At 35.0% G+C, this 25,622-nt stretch overlaps 2 protein-coding genes across 5 annotated transcripts in view; one reads left to right on the top strand and one right to left on the bottom strand.

Moving 5' to 3' along the window:
- LOC125664217 (sorting nexin-16-like) overlaps positions 1-9,512 on the top strand; it is a 14,681-nt gene extending 5,169 nt beyond the window's left edge. For 3 of the 4 annotated variants that reach the window (XM_048896895.2, XM_056152599.1, XM_048896894.2), the window contains exons 5-10: positions 1,086-1,234; positions 1,696-1,765; positions 2,465-2,601; positions 3,571-3,717; positions 6,256-6,336; positions 6,964-9,512. In XM_048896895.2, coding sequence (XP_048752852.2) covers positions 1,086-1,234; positions 1,696-1,765; positions 2,465-2,601; positions 3,571-3,717; positions 6,256-6,336; positions 6,964-7,150 — 771 coding nt within the window. In that variant the 3' untranslated portion in view covers positions 7,151-9,512. The remainder of the gene's footprint in view (positions 1-1,085; positions 1,235-1,695; positions 1,766-2,464; positions 2,602-3,570; positions 3,718-6,255; positions 6,337-6,963) is intronic. The other variant, XM_056152600.1, reaches the window with a different exon arrangement.
- Positions 9,513-11,591: 2,079 nt separating this feature from the next.
- LOC125664211 (coiled-coil domain-containing protein 149-like) lies at positions 11,592-25,578 on the bottom strand. The gene is made up of 12 exons (XM_048896889.2): positions 25,411-25,578; positions 22,748-22,906; positions 21,558-21,608; positions 21,253-21,360; positions 20,429-20,551; positions 19,823-19,995; positions 19,580-19,652; positions 19,380-19,464; positions 18,923-19,061; positions 17,400-17,476; positions 16,645-17,250; positions 11,592-15,333 (listed from the first exon to the last, which is right to left on the bottom strand). Exons 1-12 carry the CDS (start codon positions 25,480-25,482, stop codon positions 15,038-15,040), a joined length of 1,962 nt encoding a protein of 653 aa, XP_048752846.2. The 5' UTR covers positions 25,483-25,578; the 3' UTR covers positions 11,592-15,037.
- Between the last annotated feature and the right edge of the window lie 44 nt (positions 25,579-25,622).

Genomic DNA, 25,622 nt, shown 5'->3' with positions numbered 1-25,622 from the left:
GAATAACCCGCTTGAGTCGAAGTCGACCATGGTTCCGACCGTTTTCCCTATAAAAAACTTCTGATATTTTGAACACGGTAATCTCGAATACCCCGCTTATGTCAAAGTATTTTCAAGGTCCCATGCCCTAAATTCACTTGGTTTATCTCGAAGTGCAGTCAATTTTCTGCTCTGCTTACCATACCTGGCGTCGTTAAGTTACAAAGTCACACCCACGGCTACACCAATTATAATTATTGACCACTAATCCATGCTCGCCTGTTCCGAGTAGACCCAGGTTGCAATAATTTGTTCAACAGCTTGGGTGATTAGTGAAGCTTACCAACATTACGGATTAAGTTCACCGCCAATTATGAACTAACACACCCGATTCCAGGGATGGTGTTTTTAATGATACACACTATATCATCAACATGTGGGTTTTAGATAAACGCACAAAATTGTCGAGGTGCGCTTGAAGGTAATGCTTATAATAACGATGATGCAATTGATAATACACGCTTCATCATTAAAACTAGAACATCTAGAAAACACGAAAATTTATTTAATAAATATTTAAAAGATTGTTTTTTTTTAAATCCGTCTTTGTTGTTTCTTATGTGATAGGTTCTTTCATTACAACGCAATAGCTACATCCCAGTCGAGCCTGAACATCAGTCATACAAATTTACACGATCATCTTAATTTTGAAACACAAATTCAATGGGATATTTATATATATTAAAAAACCGAAATGATTGTCACTCTTTGAAATTTCACAATATTGATTTATCCACTAGCATTAAACTATGAGAAACGGCAAGGGGGTTGTTGTTTATAATGCAAATCCCATACTATGCATCAAATATCCTCCTTAAAAAAATATTCAATATCGATTATGGATATCTCGAACCCCCGGATATCTCGGAAGATTTTTCGAGGTCCCTCGGACTTCGAGATAGAGATATTTTACTGTATTCCTATATTACGATGTAAACATGACAAATCTACATTCATTTTGTGATTATGGTTTTGTAAGTGCACAGGAATTCATGCAGACTGACTGCCCAGGTTTTTGAATATCTGTGAACGATTTTTTTTTCCAGTTAAGGAAGTGTTTTCCAAACATTAGACTATCCTTGCCACCCAAGCGATGGTTCAGGGACAACTTTGACAAGAATTTCATTGAGGACAGGCAGCTTGGTTTACAGGCTTTTATTGATAATTGTGTCGGACACAAAGAAATCTGCAACAGGTAAATAAAAAGTTTTTACTATTTGACCATGAAAACTTTCTTAGAACCATTTAAAGCTAGCAGTACTATTCACTGTTTGGAAGTAGTAAACTAGTAAAATCATGAACAAGACAGGTAAGGGATCCGGAGAAACATTTCTATATGATTGGCAGGTACATGTATTTTGGTGTTGTATAATTCTCTAATGAAGTGAAGTTAGTTTGATCTGTCAGTAGGTTTGTTCATTGATGTACTGCAATCATTCACTTAACAAAGTGAAAAACACCAAAGGCAAAATGTTCATACATACAAGTCAGTAATTTACTGTCATGGAGAGGAAATCTGATTTAACCAATGAAAACAAATTTTACCTGATTTTATGTGAGATTTTATCTGTTTTCTTTCCTGATCTGTCACATTTTTTCCTAATTATTATGTTTCACACATTCTGATGAGATTACATCTTTTAATTACCTTAACAGCAAACCGGTGCGAGAGTTCTTCTGTTTCGACGACCCCCCAGGCCCACATGACAGTATAGAAGAAAGCAGGGTATTTATGTAACATTTGATGTACAAACTGAAAAATTTAGTTTGCAGTTCTAAGTCGTAGCAAATGCATAGTAGTGACTGTTAGGATTATATTTCATTGAATGTCACATTCTCTCTCTCTCTCTCTGCACTCTTTCTCTCTCTCTGTTCTCTCTCTCTTTCTCTATCTCTCTTTCTGTCTTTCTTTTCTATTCTCTCTCTCTACTTGCTGTCTCTCTCTTTCTGTGTTCTTTCTTTCTCTCTCTCTCTCCCTCTCTTTTCTCTCTTTTCTCTTTCTGTCTCTCTCTCTCTCTGTTATTTCTCTCTTTCTGTCTCTCATTCTTTCTCTCTCTGTCTCTTTCCCTCTCCCATTTACCCTATCCACCACACACCTCCCTTTATCGTAGTCCCCAGGTATTGCAGAGAACATACATGTACTATTATGATGTGTTAATGGCATACTATTGTAGTGAACTACACATGTACAGAGTTATTGTATGAAGTTATGAGATATCTAAATTTTGGATTTTAAATACATACAGCATTTACCACCTTAACATTTTAGGCTCATTGTGAATTATTAAATACATACAGCATTTACCACCTTAACATTTTAGGCTCATTGTGAATTATTAAATACATACAGCATTTACCACCTTAACATTTTAGGCTTTTTGTGAATCCTTAAATACATACAGCATTTACCACCTTAACATTTTAGGCTCTTTGTGAATCGCTGGAGGACACAATGTACAATCTGAGAAAGGAGCTGAAGGAGAAGAATTCAGAGATTGACCTTTTACACGATGAACTGGCGTTGTACAAACGTCAGGTGGAGATGCTTACGACCGCTCTCAGGTTTGTTATGTTGAAATTGAAGTATTGTTCATTTTGTCATTTTTCCTGAATGGAAGAAGTGCTCTAATTTGAAAAACAAAACCATTATATCCTCACGAAGCTATCAAAATTTTCATGGACTTTCTAAAACAATCAATGAATGTAGCAGGTATACCGTGTGTCAATAAGAAATAATATAGATAGTGCTGTAAAAAAATGTTGTTTTTTTTATTTGTCCCTTAAATTGTTCCTGAACACTGATTTAAATGTACATTCTCCATAGAAATTGTCAGTTGTCTGAAAAATATGACAGGTATGTCAGTGTGTTTGGTTTACTTACAGTCAAGGAAATATTAGTTTAGTCTTTGTCAATTAGAACACAAAGTTATCATCAAAATAAATATCATGTATCTAGTACCCAAATATTTGTCAAGCATCTAAAGGTTGAAGGCAAACAAAGGTACATATGTATCATTTGAATGTGACCCTCTGTCAAACCTTGCTTTCCTGGGGGATCTGGGTTAGAATACTGGTAGGTCCTCAGTACCCCCTGCTTGTCGTAAGAGGCAACTAAATGGGGTGGTCCCTCAAATGAGACCGCAAAAACGAGGCTCTGTGTTACAGCAGGTGTAGCAAAATGAAAATCCCTCGCTGCTCAAAGGCCGTAAGCACTGAGCATAGGCCTAAATTTGCAGCCCTTCACTGGCAATGATGACATTTCCATTGAATGAAAGATTCTCAAGAGGGACCTTAAACGATATGCAATCATTCAAACCTTGCTGAACATTATTTATTGATTTTTTAGTCAAAAACTGAGATTCTTCTAACATGCTTGGATTCTTAATCACTTATTGGTCAATGTTGGGTCACATGAGGAAAGAAACTTTACCAGAAGTCTTATATAACTATTTTTATTTCTGTAGTGTACGTAAATGTGTATGTTAACCTGTGTTCAAGAAATGTCAATAATTTACTGTGTTTATTTTGAAGGAAAAACAATGAAAGTAAATCATCGTCCGAGTCTCCAGTATCTTCCACTTCATTGGCCGAGTGTGACCTATTAACCTGTACAGAGGTTGACCAATCACAGCTTCAGACTAAAACCACTGTAGAGAAAGTTTCAGAAAATTGTACAAAGCAAGTATATCTTGACGTACATGTATATCTCAACACTTGGTATTGTGTATGTTAAGATGGTGTGGTGGTGGGTGGGTCTTCAGTGCTTATGTGTATCATGCACTTTAATTAAAAAAAGAAAATTGCTTTTATGATGTTATGCAATATCAATTTTCTTATGACATTATGTAAATAAATGTGAATACTCTTGTGACATTATTAGGCAGTATTGACACTATTATGACATTATTAGTCCTGGTAATTATTAACAGAAAAAATATATATCCAACTATCAACACAACAATATTGAGAGGGCATTTATACCTATTGACAGCATGACTACACTGAGAGGGCATTTATGCCTATTGACAGCATGACTACATTGAGAGGGCATTTATACCTATTGACAGCATGACTACATTGAGAGGGCATTTATACCTATTGACAGCATGACTACATTGAGAGGGCATTTATACCTATTGACAGCATGACTACATTGAGAAGACCTTTATACCTATTGACAACGTGACTACATTGAGAGGGCATTTATACCTATTGACAGCATGACTACATTGAGAGGGCATTTATACCTATTGACAGCATGACTACAATGAGAGGGCATTTATACCTATTGACAACATGACTACATTGAGAGGGCATTTATACCTATTGACAGCATGACTACAATGAGAGGGCATTTATACCTATTGACAACATGACTACATTGAGAGGGCATTTATACCTATTGACAGCATGACTACATTGAGAGGGCATTTATACCTATTGACAGCATGACTACATTGAGAGGGCATTTATACCTATTGACAACATGACTACATTGAGAGGGCCTTTATACCTATTGACAAACATGAGTACATTGAGAGGGCATTTATACCTATTGACAACATGACTACATTGAGAGGGCATTTATACCTATTGACAACATGACTACATTGAGAGGGCATTTATACCTATTGACAACATGACTACATTGAGAGGGCATTTATACCTATTGACAGCATGACTACATTGTGAGGGCATTTATACCTATTGACAACATGACTACATTGAGAGGGCATTTATACCTATTGACAACATGACTACATTGAGAGGGCATTTATACCTATTGACAGCATGACTACATTGTGAGGGCATTTATACCTATTGACAACATGACTACATTGAGAGGGCATTTATACCTATTGACAGCATGACTACATTGAGAAGGCCTTTATACCTATTGACAACGTGACTACATTGAGAGGGCATTTATACCTATTGACAACATGACTACATTGAGAGGGCATTTATACGTATTGACAGCATGACTACATTGAGAGGGCATTTATACCTATTGACAGCATGACTACATTGAGAGGGCATTTATACCTATTGACAACATGACTACATTGAGAGGGCCTTTATACCTATTGACAAACATGAGTACATTGAGAGGGCATTTATACCTATTGACAACATGACTACATTGAGAGGGCATTTATACCTATTGACAACATGACTACATTGAGAGGGCATTTATACCTATTGACAGCATGACTACATTGAGAGGGCATTTATACCTATTGACAAACATGACTACATTGAGAGGGCATTTATACCTATTGACAACATGACTACATTTAGAGGGCATTTATACCTATTGACAACATGAGTACATTGAGAGGGCATTTATACCTATTGACAACATGACTACATTGAGAGGGCATTTATACCTATTGACAACATGACTACATTGAGAGGGCATTTATACCTATTGACAGCATGACTACATTGAGAGGGCATTTATACCTATTGACAAACATGACTACATTGAGAGGGCATTTATACCTATTGACAACATGACTACATTTAGAGGGCATTTATACCTATTGACAACATGACTACATTGAGAGGGCATTTATACCTATTGACAACATGATTACATTGAGAGGGCATTTATACCTATTGACAACATGACTACATTTAGAGGGCATTTATACCTATTGACTACATTGTGAGGGCATTTATACTTATTGACAACATGACTACATTGAGAGGACCACTATACTTATTGACAACATGACTACGTTGAGAGGACTACTATACTTATTGACAACATGACTACGTTGAGGGCCTCTATGATATCCAATATCTAATTAGTCCAAAAGAGTTTTTGTTAAAGAGAGGGATATTATAATAGTTTGATTATAAAGGGCATCAACATCGAAAATGATTTGCCAACAGATTTTTGAAAAATGAATAAGGTTTTTAAATGTATTACATATTCGCAGGGGCTAAGCCCATTTTGGGCCCGAACTCTGTGATACCTTAAATAAAGAAAGAGGTCTAACTCTGACTCCCCCCAAAAAAACTAACCACTCCCTTCAAATGCCTAAAAAATATCAGAAACTAGGTGCGATAAGCGTAATTTGCAGGTCTCCTTGCATAGATAAATGTTTTAACGACTTGCATGCCGATTTTCAAGCCACAGGTTCTTAAAATGATAGAGATATACGTCATCGTTCTCTTGAATTCACTTGTTTATTTCTACTTGGACAGTTACCAGTCCAGGTCACTGGATGGTTTCTTGCCTATGACAGCAGCGAAATTCAGACTAGGTGGAAGATTTTGGACCAACATGTATTAATTAAAATTGTCATTTGAATACAATGATTTTGGCATGAAAATTTATTTTTTTAATAAAGTTCCTGCCAAAAAGTTACCTGAAATGATTGTTTATCATATCATAATCTGTGGGGAAAATATTATGGGGCTTCAGAGTAAACTTTTTCATCTTTTAGTAAAGGGAGATGACTCTTTAAAAATATTTGCACTAAATTATATTAAACTCACTCTCTCTCTTTCTCTCTCTCTCTCTCTCTCTCTCTCTCTCTCTCTCTCTCTCTCTCTCTCTCTCTCTCGCTGATATTTGAATCAAGTTGATTGCTGTGAACTATCATTGTACAGACTTTACAATTATTTCACCAAATTGATACTTGATATACCATATATCTAAAATGTGAAATAAAGTCTGGTTTAATAGTAAGCATAGTATAATTCTGGAATCAGGCTTGAAAAAATTTCAAACTTAAGTTTGAGTTTTCTTTTATTCAAGCAGTCAAAATTGGAGTAAAATATCAGACCTCAACTTAAGTTTAGTTTGAAAAATCCAGTCCAAACCTCTTTAAGTAAACTATTTTTGGTAAATATTCAATAAATTCGATGAAGAAAATGATAAACATATAATTGTGTTTATATTTTTCTCAGATTTGAGGAGGAGGAGGACATATCTAAATCAGAGAGTGTAGCATTAGGGGAGGTAACTCCAGCCCAGATAGAAGAGTCTCCTACAGTCAAGCCGAGCTCTAGTCCGGAGGACAAAACCACGAAAAAGAAGAAACGATCCTCTATATTCAAGTTTAGGAATAGGCCCTCTGCGGTGGAGATGAATTAGTTTAGTACACAGTGAATCAAACTGCAGTAATGTTTCATGTGAAATGCTGAAGATTGATGCTTTTGCTTGTTGTCAATGAAATTCTTGTCAAAGCTGTGCTTGAACCTTTAGTGTTGAATATCGTTTTGTTTTAAGATTACTGGTATTGTATTCGAGTGACTGACCAATGGTCAGGATGATTTTAACAGTGACATGGCATAATTCAATGAGAAGATATGTAATTATAATCACCACTAGGTTTTATGATATTTGAAGGTACCAGTTTTTGCTGTATCTAAATTTTAGTGTTGGCATGTTATAAAACATGGCAGTGTGTGAGAGATTGATTCTGGATTGACTAATGGTCATGATGATTTGAACAATGACATCGTATAAATTTATTGTTAAGATGTGTAAAAATACAATACTTTGAGATGTTTTTATTTGCCATTTTAAAAATTCAGTGTAGTCAATATTATACATTGTGCTGCATGAGATTGATTATTTTCTGTGTGATGCATTATTCATTTAGTCTCTGGTTATTAATAGATTATTTTATAAATACAATGTATGTCACTAAGTTTGAAATACATGTATATTAATGGTTCATTTCGCAGCATTATATGTAATCTAGTAAGTTTAATTGTAGATTAGCATTATGCAAGACACACATACAAAGTTGTGAGTTTCCATAAAGAGTTATTTCCCTGTGTGAGGGTACTGCAGTGAGAATTAATGACTTAATGAAAGAATAGAATATTTCTCTATTGTGTGACATCAGAATCACGTTTTCTCTACATTTAAGAAATGCGCTTTGTTACAAACATTTATCAAGATGCACAGATTATTCTTGAATCATGCATTGTACAAAGTTCTTGAGCTATTTTTTTTATGGTGATTGTTAAGATTCATGATTTTGACAGATTACACAAATGCATGTACGACTAGAACACAAAGACTGATTACACAACCACATGTATGACTAGAACACAATAACTGTTAGTGATTAGATATGGCAATGTTTTATACATCTCAATGTCAGGGTGTTTAGAGACAGAAGTGTTCATTTAACTGTGATGTATTTAGAGACAGCAGTGTTCATTTAACTGTGATGTATTTTGCTTTGCTTTAGATGATCAACATACATCATTATGTAGACCTAATTAACACAAGATCCTTAATTAGATTGTCATCCTACAGTAGTACAGAGATTTTTAAGGTTGATGTACCCAGGTGGTGGTAGAATTCTTTGGGTCTTTAGTCTCTAGAGTTGGTGCTATTTTTAGATGATATCTTTGACCTCCCTTTTTTTATTGAAAGAAAACACAAGGTTAAGATTTGATTTCTTACTACATTTGTATTAGTTTATACACTGCATGATGGGAAATCTGATGGTAATCCTTCTATGTTGTTTGCCTGACTCCTCGCTTGTTTAGTGGTAGTAACACGTGTGTATAGTTTCTTTAACTGCCAACACAAAGTGCAATTTTTCTGTGATCTCACCAACGTGTTTGTAGAAAACAATGAACTAATATTTAACTGTTGCTGTGGTGTTTATGATTTAATTTTTTTTCTTTCCATTCCCTGACAATATATCTAATTTAGTTTAGAATACTCTTTTGCAAATGCTTAATTTGAACAGGATTGTCCGAAGCCATGGTTTGGCGCCATTCTTCTCCCTCCTACCCGTGGCTGTGTAAGCACAGTCTCGTAAATTCATCAATATTCTAGAATTTGTTATGTCAACTTTCATAATTGGTTTGCGTATCATTGCTTTAGGTAGATCGTTTATCCCATGGTAGCGTCTTATGTAGAGTACATACATGTATGTACTCTATATCACTGATTAGCAAGTTTTGATACCATCTCATAAGAAGTAGAGAAGACTGCTCCGATGCCTAAATACATTATCATTGCATCTCCATCCTCAAACATGATGTCAACAACAGCTATGATGGGGCATCCAAAGGTCGCTGTAAGGTCATATTCCAACCATGCTTTACTCTCATTGATTAAAAAATATTTATGACCTGTAAGAAATTTTAATAGCATTGAAGCTCAGGTAAAAGAGGAGGTAGGGGATGATGTATTTTGCCAGTGGCTTGCGACAATGATGTTCAATTTTTAGATTTTCTATAATTGCTGTGCATTTAATGGACCCTTCCATAGCACGAGTGTTACAATGAAACTGTCACGAGTTCATGAACATGTGGATATATTTTGCCAGTGGCTTGTGACAATGATGTTCATTATTTAGATTTCCTATAATTGCTGTGCATTAAATGGACCCCTCCATAGTGCAAATGTTGCAGTGAAACTGACGAGTTCATAAACATGTGCCATTGGATAATTGTTCATGTTTTCAATAAATGTTTTACCAGCACTTGTTTTGTTTTGTTGTTTGTTGGAGAACAACTGTGTAATATGTAATATCTTGAATATATAAAAGGCACTTTTCCTGGTTGATGTCCCGTATTTCAAGACCAAGCGTTCAAGAGATTTTCTTCAATATAGTCCTAGTGAAACTTTGGACCCCTGTAACATCACGCTTTGAAAAAAATAAATTGTACTTTCATGAATATTTTCCAAAGTGCTATGAAAATTATACATGTAGATCCAGTTTTCCATGACCTGTTTTGTGAAAAGGTCGCCTAAAAATTTACACTAGTATCCAGAAATCCTTTTCGGGTAGCCTCCCTTTCTAATCTCTGAAGATATGAGGTCTGCGAGAAATATTACCTGTATGTCACACAAGAGATGAGCATTGATCTTTCTGCAGAATGCCTGCATTCCATGTAGGACAAAACTCTCAGATTTTCATTATAATTCCTAATGGCAACATGCATATATTATTTCATATCACAACATGTGTACTAACGGAACTTGAATGAATATTCATGATATCTAGAGGCATGCTAGATCTGTTGTGATTGTAAAACCAAAACTTTAGATGTATTACTGGGCCCAATGTATAGAGTGTATATAATCAGGTTTGAATATCATCAACCTTTGCAAAGATTCTGTAAATCTAATTCTTACAAATCTATTAACTGTAGGTTCCATGCAATATTTTATTGGTACTGCAGTTTAAAAGCCTAAATCCTAAAAACAAACCAAACCAATATCGACACCAATGGTTATCATTTAATATTTCAATAATGTTTTTTTGATTTAAACAAGGATCTTTTTAACACATTTTGATATATACACCCCCCTCCCAAAAAAATAATGTTGACTTGGATCCAGTTTCTCATGCACTTCTAGCCCAGTACTAGAAGGTGGTCATTCTTTAATACTCGAGATTTCATCTGCAAAACTATTAATGTAGCCCAGACAGGGATAGACAGTCAAATGAAGACCCGAATTGATCGTGTAAATCACTTGTATATTTTGTTTGACGTTATCTCCACGAGTCTTTCGAAATTCATCAGCGGAACAAATTATTTTTTTTACTATATTGAAAACTATGCACAAATTAGTAGTATCACATGTAATGTGTGTAATGATATTCATAGTATTTTAGTTTGTGATAATTAAGACAACCTTGAGAATTTAAATGCAAAAATAATTACAACTTCACATCAACCAAAAGTGATTGATGATAACTCAATACAAAGCATGGAATACAAGACTCATTCAAATTCTCTGGCTTTGGTCAAACAAAAACTATTGCGACTGCAAAAACAAAATCACGTAAAACTATTGGTGACTACATAAACCAAGTCACGCAAAAAATATCGCTGACTGCATAAACCAAGTCATGTAAAAACTTGCTGACTACAAAAACAAATCCATGCAAAAACTATTGCTGACAGCAAAAACTAAGTCACTTACAGATATATCTAGGCCTCCATTACCAGTAGATTTAGTTTTTCGTGACATTTCACACTGTTGCCAGCAAGTATAGACCTAACAGAACTTCACTTCATGGTCTCATCTAATAATAAATTATCTACACACGTACACTAAACACAAAATCCCACATTATTCTACACACGTACACTAAACAAAATCCCACACATCTAATCACACATTATTCTACACACGTACACCAAAAACAAAATCCCACACATTTAATCACACATTATTCTACACACGTACACTAAACCCCACACATTATTCTACACACGTACACTAAACCCAAAATCCCACACATCTAATCACACATTATTCTGCACACGTACACTAAACACAAAATCCCACATTATCCTGCACACATACACTAAACACAAAATCCCACATTATTCTACACACGTACACTAAACCCCACACATCTAATCACACATTATTCTACACACATACACTAAACCCCACACATCTAATCACACATTATTCTACACACGTACACTAAACACAAAATCCCACACACTGAGGTCTGATCTTCCTTCAGAATTTTTCTTGATCATTCTGACTTGCATTTAACCTTATAAATCAAACAATTTCTGAATGAATAACTAGGAAGTTATGTCTTTCAACAGAATTTAATAGGAAAACATTTTGATATATGTATTAACAATAAAAACTCAACATATGGTAAATATAATCACTATCGATCTACAAATGTAACACCCTGCATGCATGATAAACAATTCTAGAGGCCATTATATAACACATGTACTACTCAACAGCTTTACTTCTGCAGGATACCACAACCCCAAACAGTCCCTTTGGACTGATATGCCCCCCGCAGAGTACAAATGAATCGGGACAGAGATCAAAGTAGTAGATTGTTAAAATGTATTATCCTTCATTGTCAGTTGCGTATTGTGAACCCAGGTAAAACTGGAACCCACTTGTGACCCAAAGACCCATCTTTCCCATCTCAGTCTAGTTTGATTGACTTCTGACCTTGTGACCCTGAAGTCAATGGCAGATTTTCTCATCTTATGACGATTCTGTGTGTGAAGTTTAGTGATTTCAAGTGAAAATGGAAATCACTTCGAGGTAGAGAAACAGTTTCTTCTTCATCTGTGTTCAGTGCATTTGACCTCTGACTCCAAAAATCTATAAGGATAATCTTCATTCCATAGAAATTCCACGTGTGAAGTAAATTGTATGTGTGAAGTACGCTGACTCCAGGTAAGAAGAAAAATAACCCAAGGCTGGAAACCATTCCCTATATCAGCGTCCGGTGTGCTTGACCTAAGACCATTTGACCCAGAAATCAATAGAATTCTTGGATCATGGCAAGTGTGTGTGAAGTAGGGTAACTCCAGGTAAATAAGAGAAACCAATCCTTCTACAGACGGACAGACAGACAGCCTGAGATTCTAGTATAAAAACCCCTCCTCACTTTGTCATTATAATCAAAATCTACCTAATGAAGGATGCATAATCAATTGTATAGCACACAATAAACATCAAAACACTCATAGACAGACAGAAATTTACAGATCTAATAGAATACATCAAAAACCTCTGAGCACAAAACCAAAATCGAGATATCTAAGACAGATTATCAATACAACACATTCTGGTATATACATATAGAAAAATCAGTTTACAATATTAGATCTATCATAGCTTTGACAGTTTACAATATATGATCTATCATAGCTTTGACAGTTTACAATATTAGATCTATTATAGCTTTGACAGTTTACAATATTAGATCTATCATAGCTTTGACAGTTTACAATATTAGATCTATCATAGCTTTGACAGTTTACAATATTAGATCTATCATGTGAACAAGCACATTAAAAGAACTGATTTATGTTGTGTAAAGCTTAAAAGATACATGAAATATGTTAGAACTCAAATATTATACATGTATGCAAGCAATATGTAAACAGTCCAAAATTTCAGATCCATCAAATCACAAAGATAAAATGTCTTGTAGTATTAAACTAATATGTGGAACATTTTCATATAGAACTGATAAGTAACATGGAATTCAAAAACTTAATACATGTACTTATGGAATCTATAAATACATGAACAAATGGAATTATACTGATATGGAATTAATACTTATCTATGGAATTAATAAATACTTACATGTGGAATTTACATGTGTATATATACTTACATACAACATACTACAGCTGCATTTTTACTGTTCTACAATTACCAAACTCTAATAACAACTTTAATCCCTGTGATGACCTTGAAATTTCAATATGACCTTGCTTGTGAATTATTACACACCTGAGAATTAGATATCTATAGATGAACTACTGTACAGAAAATTTAAGGCCTCAGCAAGCATTTCATAAAAAATCCTATACTCTGCAATTTAAAATTATTCTGTATAACTTTGTTTGAAAGTCAGCCCATTTTGTCTACACAATCACAGAGTTATGCCCCAGACAAGGAGTTTACACAGACAATCCACACACTGAGGACTCCTGAGGGTAGGGTCCAGACAGCAGAGTCCAGACAATAGAGTCCAGACAGCAGAGTCCAGACAACAGAATCCAGACAGCAGAGTCCAGACAACAGAATCCAGACATCAGGGTCCAGACAGCAGAATCCAGACATTAGGGTCCAGACAGCAGAGTCCAGACAACAGAATCCATACATTAGGGTCCAGACAGCAGAGTCCAGACAACACCTGAGGTTACTGGACAGGTGGTCACTCCTGTATCATACAATTCTGTGACATCTCAGTATAACCAGAAATCCTGTACTGCTCAAGTAGCAACCCATTATTTACACACACACACAATTATCTAGTAAAGATGATGGGTAAACCATGACAAGAGTAACTCCTGTTTACTAGACCATGACAAGAGTAACACTTGTTTACTAGACCATGACAAGAGTAACTCCTGTTTACTAGACCATGACAAGAGTAACTCCTGTTTACTAGACCATGACAAGAGTAACTCCTGTTTACTAGACCATGACAAGAGTAACTCTTGATTACTATAACATGAAAAGAGTAACACTTATTTACTACAGAGCTACACATCAAGTTTACATCAATAAAGTATAATAATGAAAACCAAGTGCAGAAAATGAATTTTATGCAAAGGGCTATAACTCTTGTAAACTATAACAAAAAGTGCTGTGTCCATAAAAGCAAATCACAAGACCACTATGTCATAAGTTTTATATCAATACCTTAAGCATGTGTGTAAAATGAATTTTATTCAAAGGGCCATAAATCTTTGTAAAGGTGGGTCAACCATAGTGAATTAATTAAGTTTTAAAAGCCCCATGACTAGTTAAAACACAAAAAAAAAAAAAAAAAGTGAGAATAACAAAGACAGATTGAGACAGATGAAGAAGGAATATATGTATTTATGAAAAGGGAACAAAATAAATAGACTGGTTCTAATCACTGTATCACTTCAACATTCAACACTGCAAGAAAACAACTCAGGACTGTAAAACATCCCAGGTAAATATTCCACCAACAATTAAACAACTCAGGACCGTAAAACATCCCAGGTAAATATTCCACCAGCAATTAAACATGTAAGCTCGTCTCCGAGATCAAAAAAGTGGATTTCACAACCAAACTGAAATGCATTATAAAAGATAAATCATTGGAGTGGAGTAATGAGAGGAAAGAAAGACTATACAATGTATATTACACATACTGTTAACATATAGATAAAAATCAATAAATTCCTCACTACGATTGTCAAGAGAGCAATTATTGAAACATCAAACATTAACACTTCTACAGTACTGACCCTCTTCAGAATTTGAAATGCTATCACATTTGTTGATTATTTTAAGATGCATGTATCAAACCACCTACACTCACTCCCTACAGGGTCAGAATTCTAAATCTAGGTCTGTAACAATGTTCACAAAACCGGTGTCTGTAAAACAACTTTCGTCATACTGATACTATTACAAACGTTTTGTGCTTGCTCGAAGTCCCCGTTGTTATGTAGATTAGGAATCTTAACGTTTTGTGCTTGCTCGAGGTCCCCGTTGTTAAGTAGAATCCTAACACTCCACATTCAGGTCATCCTCTCGTGGTGCTTCGTTAGAGTTTAACAATGGCTGACCGGACGAATCCTCCTCATCTTCTTGGTTGGAGTCAGGCTGTAAATACACATCTGCCGGCACACTGTCCTTGACCTTTGACCTCTGATTAACACTGATCATTTTGTTGGTCATGACCTCCATCAGTTGGTTCATTTGTTCTTCTGTATCATTCATTTCCAGACAGAGTTGTCCTTCCTTGTTCGTGGACACGGCTAAAATCTCGTCATTTTCACCTGTTTGAAGACGCGCCTTATCTGAAAATATATTCTCTTGCATAACAAAATATTGCAAACATGATCTCAATCCAAAAGAAGAACTTGAACAGCATTTTACTTTCAAACACATTATTGTTGTATAAAAAATAATATTAACAAATTCTGAAAAGATTTAAAAGGCAATGCATCTATGCATTATGAATGAAAGTGAATATAACATGGTAATGTTTATTGAGTAGAGAATGGCTACTACAGAAATTCAGATACAGAGTAAACACATTCTAGAATATCAGGCTTTGGGGCCATTAAGTGAGAACATTCTAGAATATCAAGCTTTGGAACATTAAGTGAGAACATTCTAGAATATCAAGCTTTGGAACATTAAGTGAGAACATTCTAGAATATCAAGCTTTGGGGCCATTAAGTGAGAACATTCTAGAATATCAAGCTTTGGGGCCATTAAGTGAGAACATTCTAGAATATCAAGCTTTGGAACATTAAGTGAGAACATTCTAAAATATCAGGCTTTGGAACATTAAGTGAGAACATTCTAGAATATCAAGCTTTGGGCCAGTCATTACATAAAAACATTCTAGAATACCAGGCTTAGGGGTTATTAAGAGAGAACATTCTAGAATATCAGGCTTTGGGGCCGGTCATTACATAAAAACATTCTAGAATACCAGGCTTAGGGGTTATTAAGTGAGAACATTCTAAATATCAAGCTTTGGGGCCGGTCATTACATAAAAACATTCTAGAATACCAGGCTTAGGGGTTATTAAGTGAGAACATTCTACAATATGGGGCTTTAGGGCCATAACACTGAGAGATGAGTTTGTTTTTAATCCAAGTCCCACTTTTCAGTGGAAGACATAGTGAGTACTGACACTATAGAATCAGCAGATTTCATGTGGAGTCACTTTCTGTGGATTCTGTTGTACTCCTATCATGTGAATTTCAAACCACAATGAAATACATAATTTATATAATGCTTCAAAGTAGAGAAACCATATCTAAGAAATGCCATCCCAATAAAACAGTAAATTTATTTATTGATAATCCACGAAAATGTTCCCTCTCCCCACAGATTTAAATTGGTCCCCACAAATTTAACTGATTTGACAGTATGGAAACAGAAAGAAAAGGATGGTAAGACTAAAGAGCATTCAAAAGTGTCCCATGAAAACTGACCAATGACCATTTGATGGGAACACTTGGAGAGGTGCTGATCATTCATAAGTTACTGAGATTTTAAATATTTTCAGATTTAGTAAATGTCTACAATAATTCTATCAGTAGATTATACAAGTATAAATTTACTTAATTCTTACTTTTCATTTGTTACTTACCCAGATTTCGTTTTGGTACCATTGTAGAAGTTTCTTTCTCTGGGATCAAATCCAGATCGCCAGTATCAAGTGTTTCTGAATTACTCTTGGTGTTATGGATGGGTGACCCTGTATTGTGATAAGTTCTGCCATTTGGAGATTCAGTAGACGAGTGTCTGGGACTGTTTTCGGATGAGGATGATTGCAGTGAAGCGTGCCTGGGACTATTTTCTAAAGATATTGGAGAAGACATCTCATCAACTGTGACATCACTAGTCACATGATGCGAAGTAATACTGGTGAAAGACTCCAAACTCTGTGGCATAGAACTTGTATCACAGCTTGATATCTCTGAGCTTCCTTCCCGGGGACTAAGTTTATCACTACCACAGAGAGAGTCCAGGGGACTAGATTTATCCCATCCCTCTTCCCTATGTGTGGGACTGCCACTACTGGGGGTGGTGATGGTGTGCTGGGGACTGCTGTTCAGTGAACTATCACTGGATCCCGGCAGACTTTGTCCTTTCATGCTCGACATTTCTCCATCCTCGCTCGACAGAGACGTCTGGGGAATCAGAGTCTTTACTTCTTGACATTCTTCTTTCAGTTTTTCTAGATTAGTGGCAGCTGTTCAGAAGAGAAGTTTTTAATCTTATCATCCATTAGCCAAAACATACAAAACAAGTTGTCTGAAAGTTGTTAATGAAGTTACTTGAAGGGGTAGTTATATACAAACCAATACAGGTACAATGTCACATCAAAACTTGTACACTTACAGGAAATATTCCAAAGTCCAGCAACCTCTAAAGTCTTTATTTTCTTTTCCAGTTCTGATATCCGGTTACCTAAAATTCTGACAAATACAAACAAGTACAGGAAACATTTGTAAATTACAATTATTAGATAAAACATGTAATATAACACAATCATATCTTTAGATCATAATGTAAAACATAGCTTTATTACTTTTATCTGCACATTTCTAACCACATAAAATTCAAAGTAAAACATAGCTATATAACTTTTATCTGGGTAATCCTGACTAATTCAATGTAAAACATAGCTTTATTACTTTTATCTGGGCAATCCTAACTAATTCTATGCAAAACATAGCTTTATAACTTTTATCTGGGTAATCTTGACTAATTCAATGTAAAACTTAGCTTTACAGTAAAACTCTGATATAGCGAATTTCTGCGGATACTCTAAAAGAATTCGCTATAAGCGTAATTCGCTATACGTTTATAGCGAATTCATAATTCAAATATAACGAATTTGTTATAAAACTGATTTGTTCTACATGTATATCAGTTGTATAAGAAAGCAGCAATCGATATACTTGCGTTTGTATAGTGTCTAAGATAGCCTGTATATTTTCGAGAAGAAATATTTTATACAAGAAATTCACACACTGATTTATACATGTATATGATAATTTATCTGGATGGATTATTAAGTCACGCAAGAACATGTCGAGAGAAGAACTTCAACAAAATTATGTGTAATACATGTACATGCAAACAGTCTATCGCAGTTGTCATTTACTTGTTGCTTTATACAAATAAAGGAGTGTGCGATAAAATAAATTAAACTTCAAATTTAATTAACGAGAATAGTAAACAATATCGACACTTATGTGTAGGTATTGTTTTGCGTTAACAACCTCTTTTGAAAAAATACAAACAGAAATTTCATAATAAGTGTGGATCCTTTATGGCAATAGAAAGCGATTGTTAAACATCACAAGGAGTTTAAAATGAAAAAAAAACAACAAACAAATAAAAAAAAACAAATTCGTTATAAAACGTGATTTATACGTTCATTTTTAATTCAAGGGGAATATTAATTTACTTCGTTATATCCGTAAATTCGTTATATCCGTGTTCGTTATAAACGCATACTTTTATATACAATAGATAAAGAATTTGCTGGGGAAATCGATTTCACTTCGCTATAGCCGTAATTTCGCTATATCCGTGTTCGCTATATTCGAGTTTTACTGTATTACTTTTATCTGTACATTTCTAACCACATAAAATTCAATGTAAAACATAGCTTTATTACTTTTATCTGGGTAATCCTGACTAATTCTATGTAAAACATAGCTTTATTACTTTTATCTGGGCAATCCTGACTAATGCTATGTAAAACTTAGCTTTATTACTTTTATCTGGGTAATCCTGACTAATTCTATGTAAAACTTAGCTTTATTACTTTTATCTGGGTAATCCTGACTAATTCTATATAAAGTACAGCATTGCTTTATATATAATTCCAACTTTATCATTGTATTCCTTACTTATTGGTTTTCCTTTGATGAGAGAGAGCTAGATTTTTGTCATTGACCGTGTCCAGCAGGGCACCTGCTAAGGCTTTTATATCGGCCACAGTCTGGGGAGTTACAGAGCATTCATTCTTGTCCTCTAAGAACTGTTGCACTGCAAATAAATACACTGAAGATGGTGAAAATTCCTCTCATTAAGATAAAGTATCAAAACTCATTACATTAATGAAAGGTGAAGATAACGAACAGTAATCAATCTCATAATTCCTATAAGCAATACAAAATAATGTAATAAATAGAAAGTAATGAAATGTTTAGTGTTTATTCATACCATGTTTCTGTGTATTATGACATACCCTGTTTCTGTGTATTATGACATACCCTGTTTCTGTGTATGACATACCCTGTTTCTGTGTATCATGACATACCCTGTTTCTGTGTATGACATACCCTGTTTCTGTGTATGACATACCCTGTTTCTGTGAGATTATGAGACCCCCACTTCGACTCTGGCCAAGTTTCATGGCACTCTTTGTCTTCTTTCTCTCCAAAAGTGTCTACAAAAATAAAATACGAATGTCTATAATACCACCCTCAATACATTGTATGTTCTAGAATACATGTAAATTACAACAAAAATATATGTATACAAGGTGTTGTAAATCTACTAACTTTGTACTTAGAAACAGTTGCCATGGCAATAGATTTTTCCTCTTCCATTTGTTTAAGTCTCTCTTGGAGATACCTGCAAAAGATTTACAAAACTGTACTTTTAAAACAGAACAAAGCTGATCATCAACTCGTTTTCCCACACTGATACTGTGTACAGAGCCTGTTATCTTCATCCCCTAACACACTACCAATGATCACCAACCTCATCTACCAACATACATTGTACATGTAAGGATTTCTCACTTGTTTTCCATGATAAGTGCGTCTAGATCCACCACTCGCCGCTCGTCTCCTTTTAATATGTAGTTCAGTTCGTGGTTCAGCCTCTCGTACTTGGTTTTATAAGCATCTCTCTCGGTTTCTTGTTCTTGTTTCTCATCAAGCACCTGCTGAAGATCCCTCTCGAGTTGTGTGTACTGCAAATATGTGATCATAATTTACTAGAAATATGTGACCCGTAATTTACTGCAAATATGTGACCCGTAATTTACTGCAAATATGTGACCCGTAATTTACTGCAAATATGTGAGCGTAATTTACCAGAAATTTGTGACGCGTAATTTATCAGAAATATGTGACCCGTATTTACTGGATACATGTGACCGTAATTTACTGGAAATATGCATATGTAATTCACAACATACATACATGTGATTTAATAAATTCCATTAATTCTCCTATTTTGAGGACTACATTTTACAATGTTATACTTGTGTGTAAATTCAATGTCTCCATGTTTATTATAAAGATGTACTATTCAGCCAATGAAATCAATTATTGTCAGGCTGAGTACAACTACATAATTACACACCTGTACATCACACAGGTATCACCAGTCAGGTAACATACCTGTACCCTGAAATCTTCCAGCTGTTTAACAAGACTCTCTCTTTCATGGGCCGGGAAATGTCTGGTGTTAATTCCCTCGTCAGTTGTCCCGACCCTCTGGCGAGCTATCTGTTCCCTTAGTAACTGAATAACAAAACATTGTTAGCATAAATAATACAGTCAATTTCCAATTTTAAATGAGAATTTCATTTGGTGAAATCACAATTCAAAAATCAATGTTAATTACAATAATGCAAATTGTGTTGGTTGTACTTTGACTGCGATTTGTGGTATATAATTGTGGTGGTTGTACTTTGACTGTGATCTGTGGTATATAAATTGTGGTGGTTATACTTTGACTGTGGTCTGTGGTATATAAATTGTGGTGGTTATACTTTGACTGTGATCTGTGGTATATAAATTGTGGTGGTTATACTTTGACTGTGATCTGTGGTATATAAATTGTGGTGGTTGTACTTTGACTGTGGTCTGTGGTATATAAATTGTGGTGGTTATACTTTGACTGTGATCTGTGGTATATAAATTGTGGTGGTTGTACTTTGACTGTGGTCTGTGGTATATAAATTGTGGTGGTTATACTGACTGTGGTCTGTGGTATATAAATTGTGGTGGTTATACTGACTGTGGTCTGTGGTATATAAATTGTGGTGGTTATACTTTGACTGTGGTCTGTGGTATATAAATTGTGGTGGTTGTACTTTGACTGTGATCTGTGGTATATAAATTGTGGTGGATATACTTTGACTGTGATCTGTGGTTTATAAATTGTGGTGGTTGTACTTTGAATTATTTTGATCTGTGGTGTATGAATTAGTAAAATGTACCTTGATGTCTCCTCTTGCGTCCTGCAATTTTTGCTTTAAGTCTTCCACTTCAAACTGCATACATTTATTCTGTTCCCTGGATTCCACCAGCAGAGCTTGCATTGGAACCTGAGGAGAAAACAGAACATGTACCAAATTTAATGATCCACCTCCCAAAATGTTCTGATCCCATTCAGATTAAATCTGTGTAATAACATATAAAGTTTGACTAGTTTATCTTTAAAGATTGCCACAATAACTCTCCTTACTATGTGTCATCTACTCCTGTAAAAAAATTAAAATGCCAGTACTAGTCAGAGAATTACCTCCCCTAACTTATAGAGAGCTGCTTTGCTGTCATCCAAGTGTTTGGGAATCTGAAAATACACAGAACAACACACCTTCATTTTCTATGTATTACACACCTTCATTTTCTATGTATTCTATTTGCACAAAGTGAACACAGAGAAGATTCATTCTGATTATGACTTAGACTTTTCTAAATAAAATTAATACAAGGTTTCCACTTTAATCATTGTTAATGATAAATAGAGAATATTACATACGAAAAATCTATATCATTTCAGACCAAGTGGCCTTATATCAGCCAAGGGACCAAAGGCACGAGGGTCGATATGGATTTCCTACATGTATTTATCCTAGACTCAAATATTGTATACATACAGTGTATTGTTTTTGAGGGGGAATCTTTATCTGATATTTAGCGTCATGAGTTTAATATTAGGCAGGTAGATTTGTGGGTGTTGGCTGAATATTGTGATTTTAAACAAACTAAAATACACAGCTTTTTCTACACAGAGGATTACTAAAATACAAGAATCAACTCCTTTTGTTTCAGAACAACTTTTGTCCTACCCTGTAGAATCCTTACATCACTTAATTTGTCAACACCATTATTCTGCATCAATTCACAAGAAATTAATTATTACTCACACTATATCATCCCCCATCCTAAAATTTATGCCATCAGTTGATTTATTGGTATATGCACCTAATAATCACAAATGATATTTTGTTTCATCATGATGAAAATCAGCATACATTCTCATTTGATACTGATTTTACTGGGAAATATTTTATGAATCGTAGTGTGTTTTACCTGTCCATGTAATTGTTTTTAATCGTAGTGTTTTACCTGTCCATGTAATTGTTTTTAATCGTAGTGTTTTACCTGTCCATGTAATTGTGTGTTTTTTACGAATCGTAGTGTTTTACCTGTCCATGTAATTGGGTTTTTTTTTTACGAATCATAGTGTTTTACCTGTCCATGTAATTGTTTTTAATCGTAGTGTTTTACCTGTCCATGTAATTGTTTTTAATCGTAGTGTTTTACCTGTCCATGTAATTGTTTTTAATCGTAGTGTTTTACCTGTCCATGTAATTGTGTGTTTTTTACGAATCGTAGTGTTTTACCTGTCCATGTAATTGGGTTTTTTTTTTACGAATCATAGTGTTTTACCTGTCCATGTAATTGTTTTTAATCGTAGTGTTTTACCTGTCCATGTAATTGTTTTTTGAGACCTTGGTATCTCTCACGGAGCTGCTCAGCCATCAGTTTAAACTGGTCCCTCTCACTTCGACATTGTCCCATCTCCTTCGTCAGGATCAGAAGCGCCTGGCACTTGCTTTCCAGTTTTCGTTTGCACACCATATACTAAACACAAAGATCAAATTAAATGTTTGTTTGCACATCATATACATGTACTAAACACAGAGATCAAATTAAATGTTCGTTTGCACACCATATACTAAACACAGAGATCAAATTAAATGTTCGTTTGCACACCACATACTAAACACAGAGATCAAATTAAATGTTCGTTTGCACACCATATACTAAACACAGAGATCAAATCAAGATCTTCATTTATCTTTTTTATAAAACTACTGCAGTTTCTTAAAAACTTTCTTCCAGAGCTCTGGTGTAAAGCTTCAGAATGAGCAGCCATTATCTATGACAGGGTAGAGGAGTGTACGTTTCAGCTGTGGCTTGCGACGATGAGTCAGACTTAAATTTCTCATTACTCCCACCTAGATAGAATGTTCTATCATCAAAGAGATAATGTCCTACATACCGGTTTGAGGGCCTGTCCTGAGACAACGATTATTCTAACTCCCACCCCCAACATTTGATGGTTATCGAGTGTAAAGTTACAGATGAACAGACAGACAACAGAATTAGAAAGGCTTAATTGAGCTTATACTTCAGATGAGATTAAAGTGCACAAGCGTCCTGGTCTTCATATATAAATAGTGGGCACGCGTGCATATTACACAGACACCTGTAGATTGTACATCTCCCTGTAAAATTAGTTCCGAAAACATAAACAAAGTGCATTGAACAGGTTGGGAACACTTCCCCTTCAGCGAGATATTCTCGCGAAAACATGATTATCCTTCTCTAGCGAGAGTACTAACTATATCACGTACAATCAAGAAAAACAGCCGTGGAATACATCTCTTCGTAATTCATGTGAAAAGAAGAAAAAATGCTAAAATGTCTGATACTTCTGCAATTATATTAATCCAAAAAAAAAACAAAAAAAAAACACAATGTGTATTGGATTTCAGACTGCTTCCTTCTTATGCAACAACTTTGATATGCAATTTCTTGACTGTGTTGTAAATTTTATAGAGACAATTTGCGTCATGTTGAGTGCATGTGTATTGCACTTATTCAGCATTGCACAGAGTTTGCCATTATTTTCAATAAAGACACCAACTGAAAACACCTGTTTTTAGTAATGTTTACTTTCTAACTAAAGAGGGATAATCGCGATTTAGCGAGATCTCACTATTATAGAGGAAGTGTTCCGGTAACAGGTTGTTCCGGCCCCAAAACCAATCTGTCCCCAGTTGATCTGACCCCTAGGTTTATAAAACTATTACCATTATTAGTTAATGGATATTTATAAATTCCATGCCAATTTTTATTTCCTGTGAATATTTATCTTTGACTTACAGACGGTTTACACACTTGAGGCAGAATCGGGGGCTGAGGCCAGTGTGAACTTTATAAAATTTTGCAAATAAATTGGAAACAACAAATGCATTTAAGAATCATGCAGATATTAAATCCCATGATTCTAAAACAATCCTTTATGATATATAAAATATTTCAAATTAATATTAGGCTAGCTTGGTTTTAGCCTACAAGCAACATATTTTTTCTTTCAGTTTCTGAGTGATAGTTGTTATTTGTTAAAGCAATACAGGCTGTAATAAACTGATGGTACTCAACTATCTAAGAATGCACCAATTGTTACTGACACCTACCAGTGTAAAATAATACAATCCCCAAGATCTAATGAAACGTTCAAATGAATTTTTGATAATGAATTATTTGTGTACAAGATTGTTATTTTATTTAATTTTTTATTTTCAGTTCATTTACCATCAGTTACAGCCTGCATCGCTTTAATTGTTTGATGAATCATTTATAAATACATTTTTTATTTTATTCAAACCATATTTCAGTATTTATAAAACATAGCCTAAATATATTTCCCACCCCATGACATGAATTGTAAACAGAAAATATTTGATATATATAAAAAGTATATGGGGATGGACTGACTATGGTAATTGTGGCCAGATTGACTTGGGGCCAGATTGACTGAGGCCGGATTGAACTTAGGGCCGGATTGACCGACATTCAAGTGTTCCCAACCTGTTGAATGATTCTATGTACATCCCCTGTGGTTACATGGTAAGTAAAAATTACTTGCAACTTAACCACAGAAGCCTCCTTCTGGCTCCGAAAAGTAAGTTTGAAAACTAAAACCCACCAACAATCTTATCTCTTAAAGATTTTCTTCTTACAGTGATTAATTGAATATTGTTTTAATGTCCCTCTTGAGAATATCTCACTCATATGGAGACGTCACCACTGCCGGTGAAGGGCTGCAAAATTTAGGCCTATGCTCGGCGCTTATGGCCTTTGAGTAGGGAGGGATCTTTAATTGTCGTGCCACACCTGCTGTGACACGGGACCTCGGTTTTTGCGGTCTCATCCGAAGGACCACCCCATTTAGTCGCCTTCTTCGACAAGCAAGGGGTACTGAGGACCTATTCTAACCCGGATCTCCACGGGATTCTTACAGAAATCAAAGATTGGCACCAAATTCTAAAGAGCACCACTGGTTAAAAGTCAATTACCTCGTTGCGCAAAGAGTCAAATCGTGACTCCAACCTGTTAAAATCATCTTCTGTTAGTCTAAAACTCGTCATTTCGTGGACTAATTTATTCTCCACGAAGCAGAAATCGATTCAATCATCGTTGAGGTCTTTCTTTATAATGAAATTATAACCATAGTATTGTAAAACGTTTAGCTGACAATGATGAAATTTAGGTGCGTTTTATATTCAGC

This window comes from Ostrea edulis, chromosome 1, assembly GCF_947568905.1.
Source record: "Ostrea edulis chromosome 1, xbOstEdul1.1, whole genome shotgun sequence".
Taxonomy (NCBI): Eukaryota; Metazoa; Mollusca; class Bivalvia; order Ostreida; family Ostreidae; genus Ostrea; species Ostrea edulis.
Note: the sequence above shows the minus strand (reverse complement) of the source record. Positions and strands in the feature narration are given on the sequence as shown.

Excerpts from the sequence above, each read along its gene's own strand:
- LOC125664211 (XM_048896889.2), bottom strand. The coding sequence starts at position 25,482 with ATGACGAGTTTTAGACTAACAGAAGATGATTTTAACAGGTTGGAGTCA. Across the intron at positions 20,552-21,252 it reads ACGCAAGAGGAGACATCAAG|TTACTAAGGGAACAGATAGC; the intron begins GTACATTTTACT and ends TTTGTTATTCAG. Across the intron at positions 17,477-18,922 it reads CATCAAAGGAAAACCAATAA|AATTTTAGGTAACCGGATAT; the intron begins GTAAGGAATACA and ends TGTATTTGTCAG.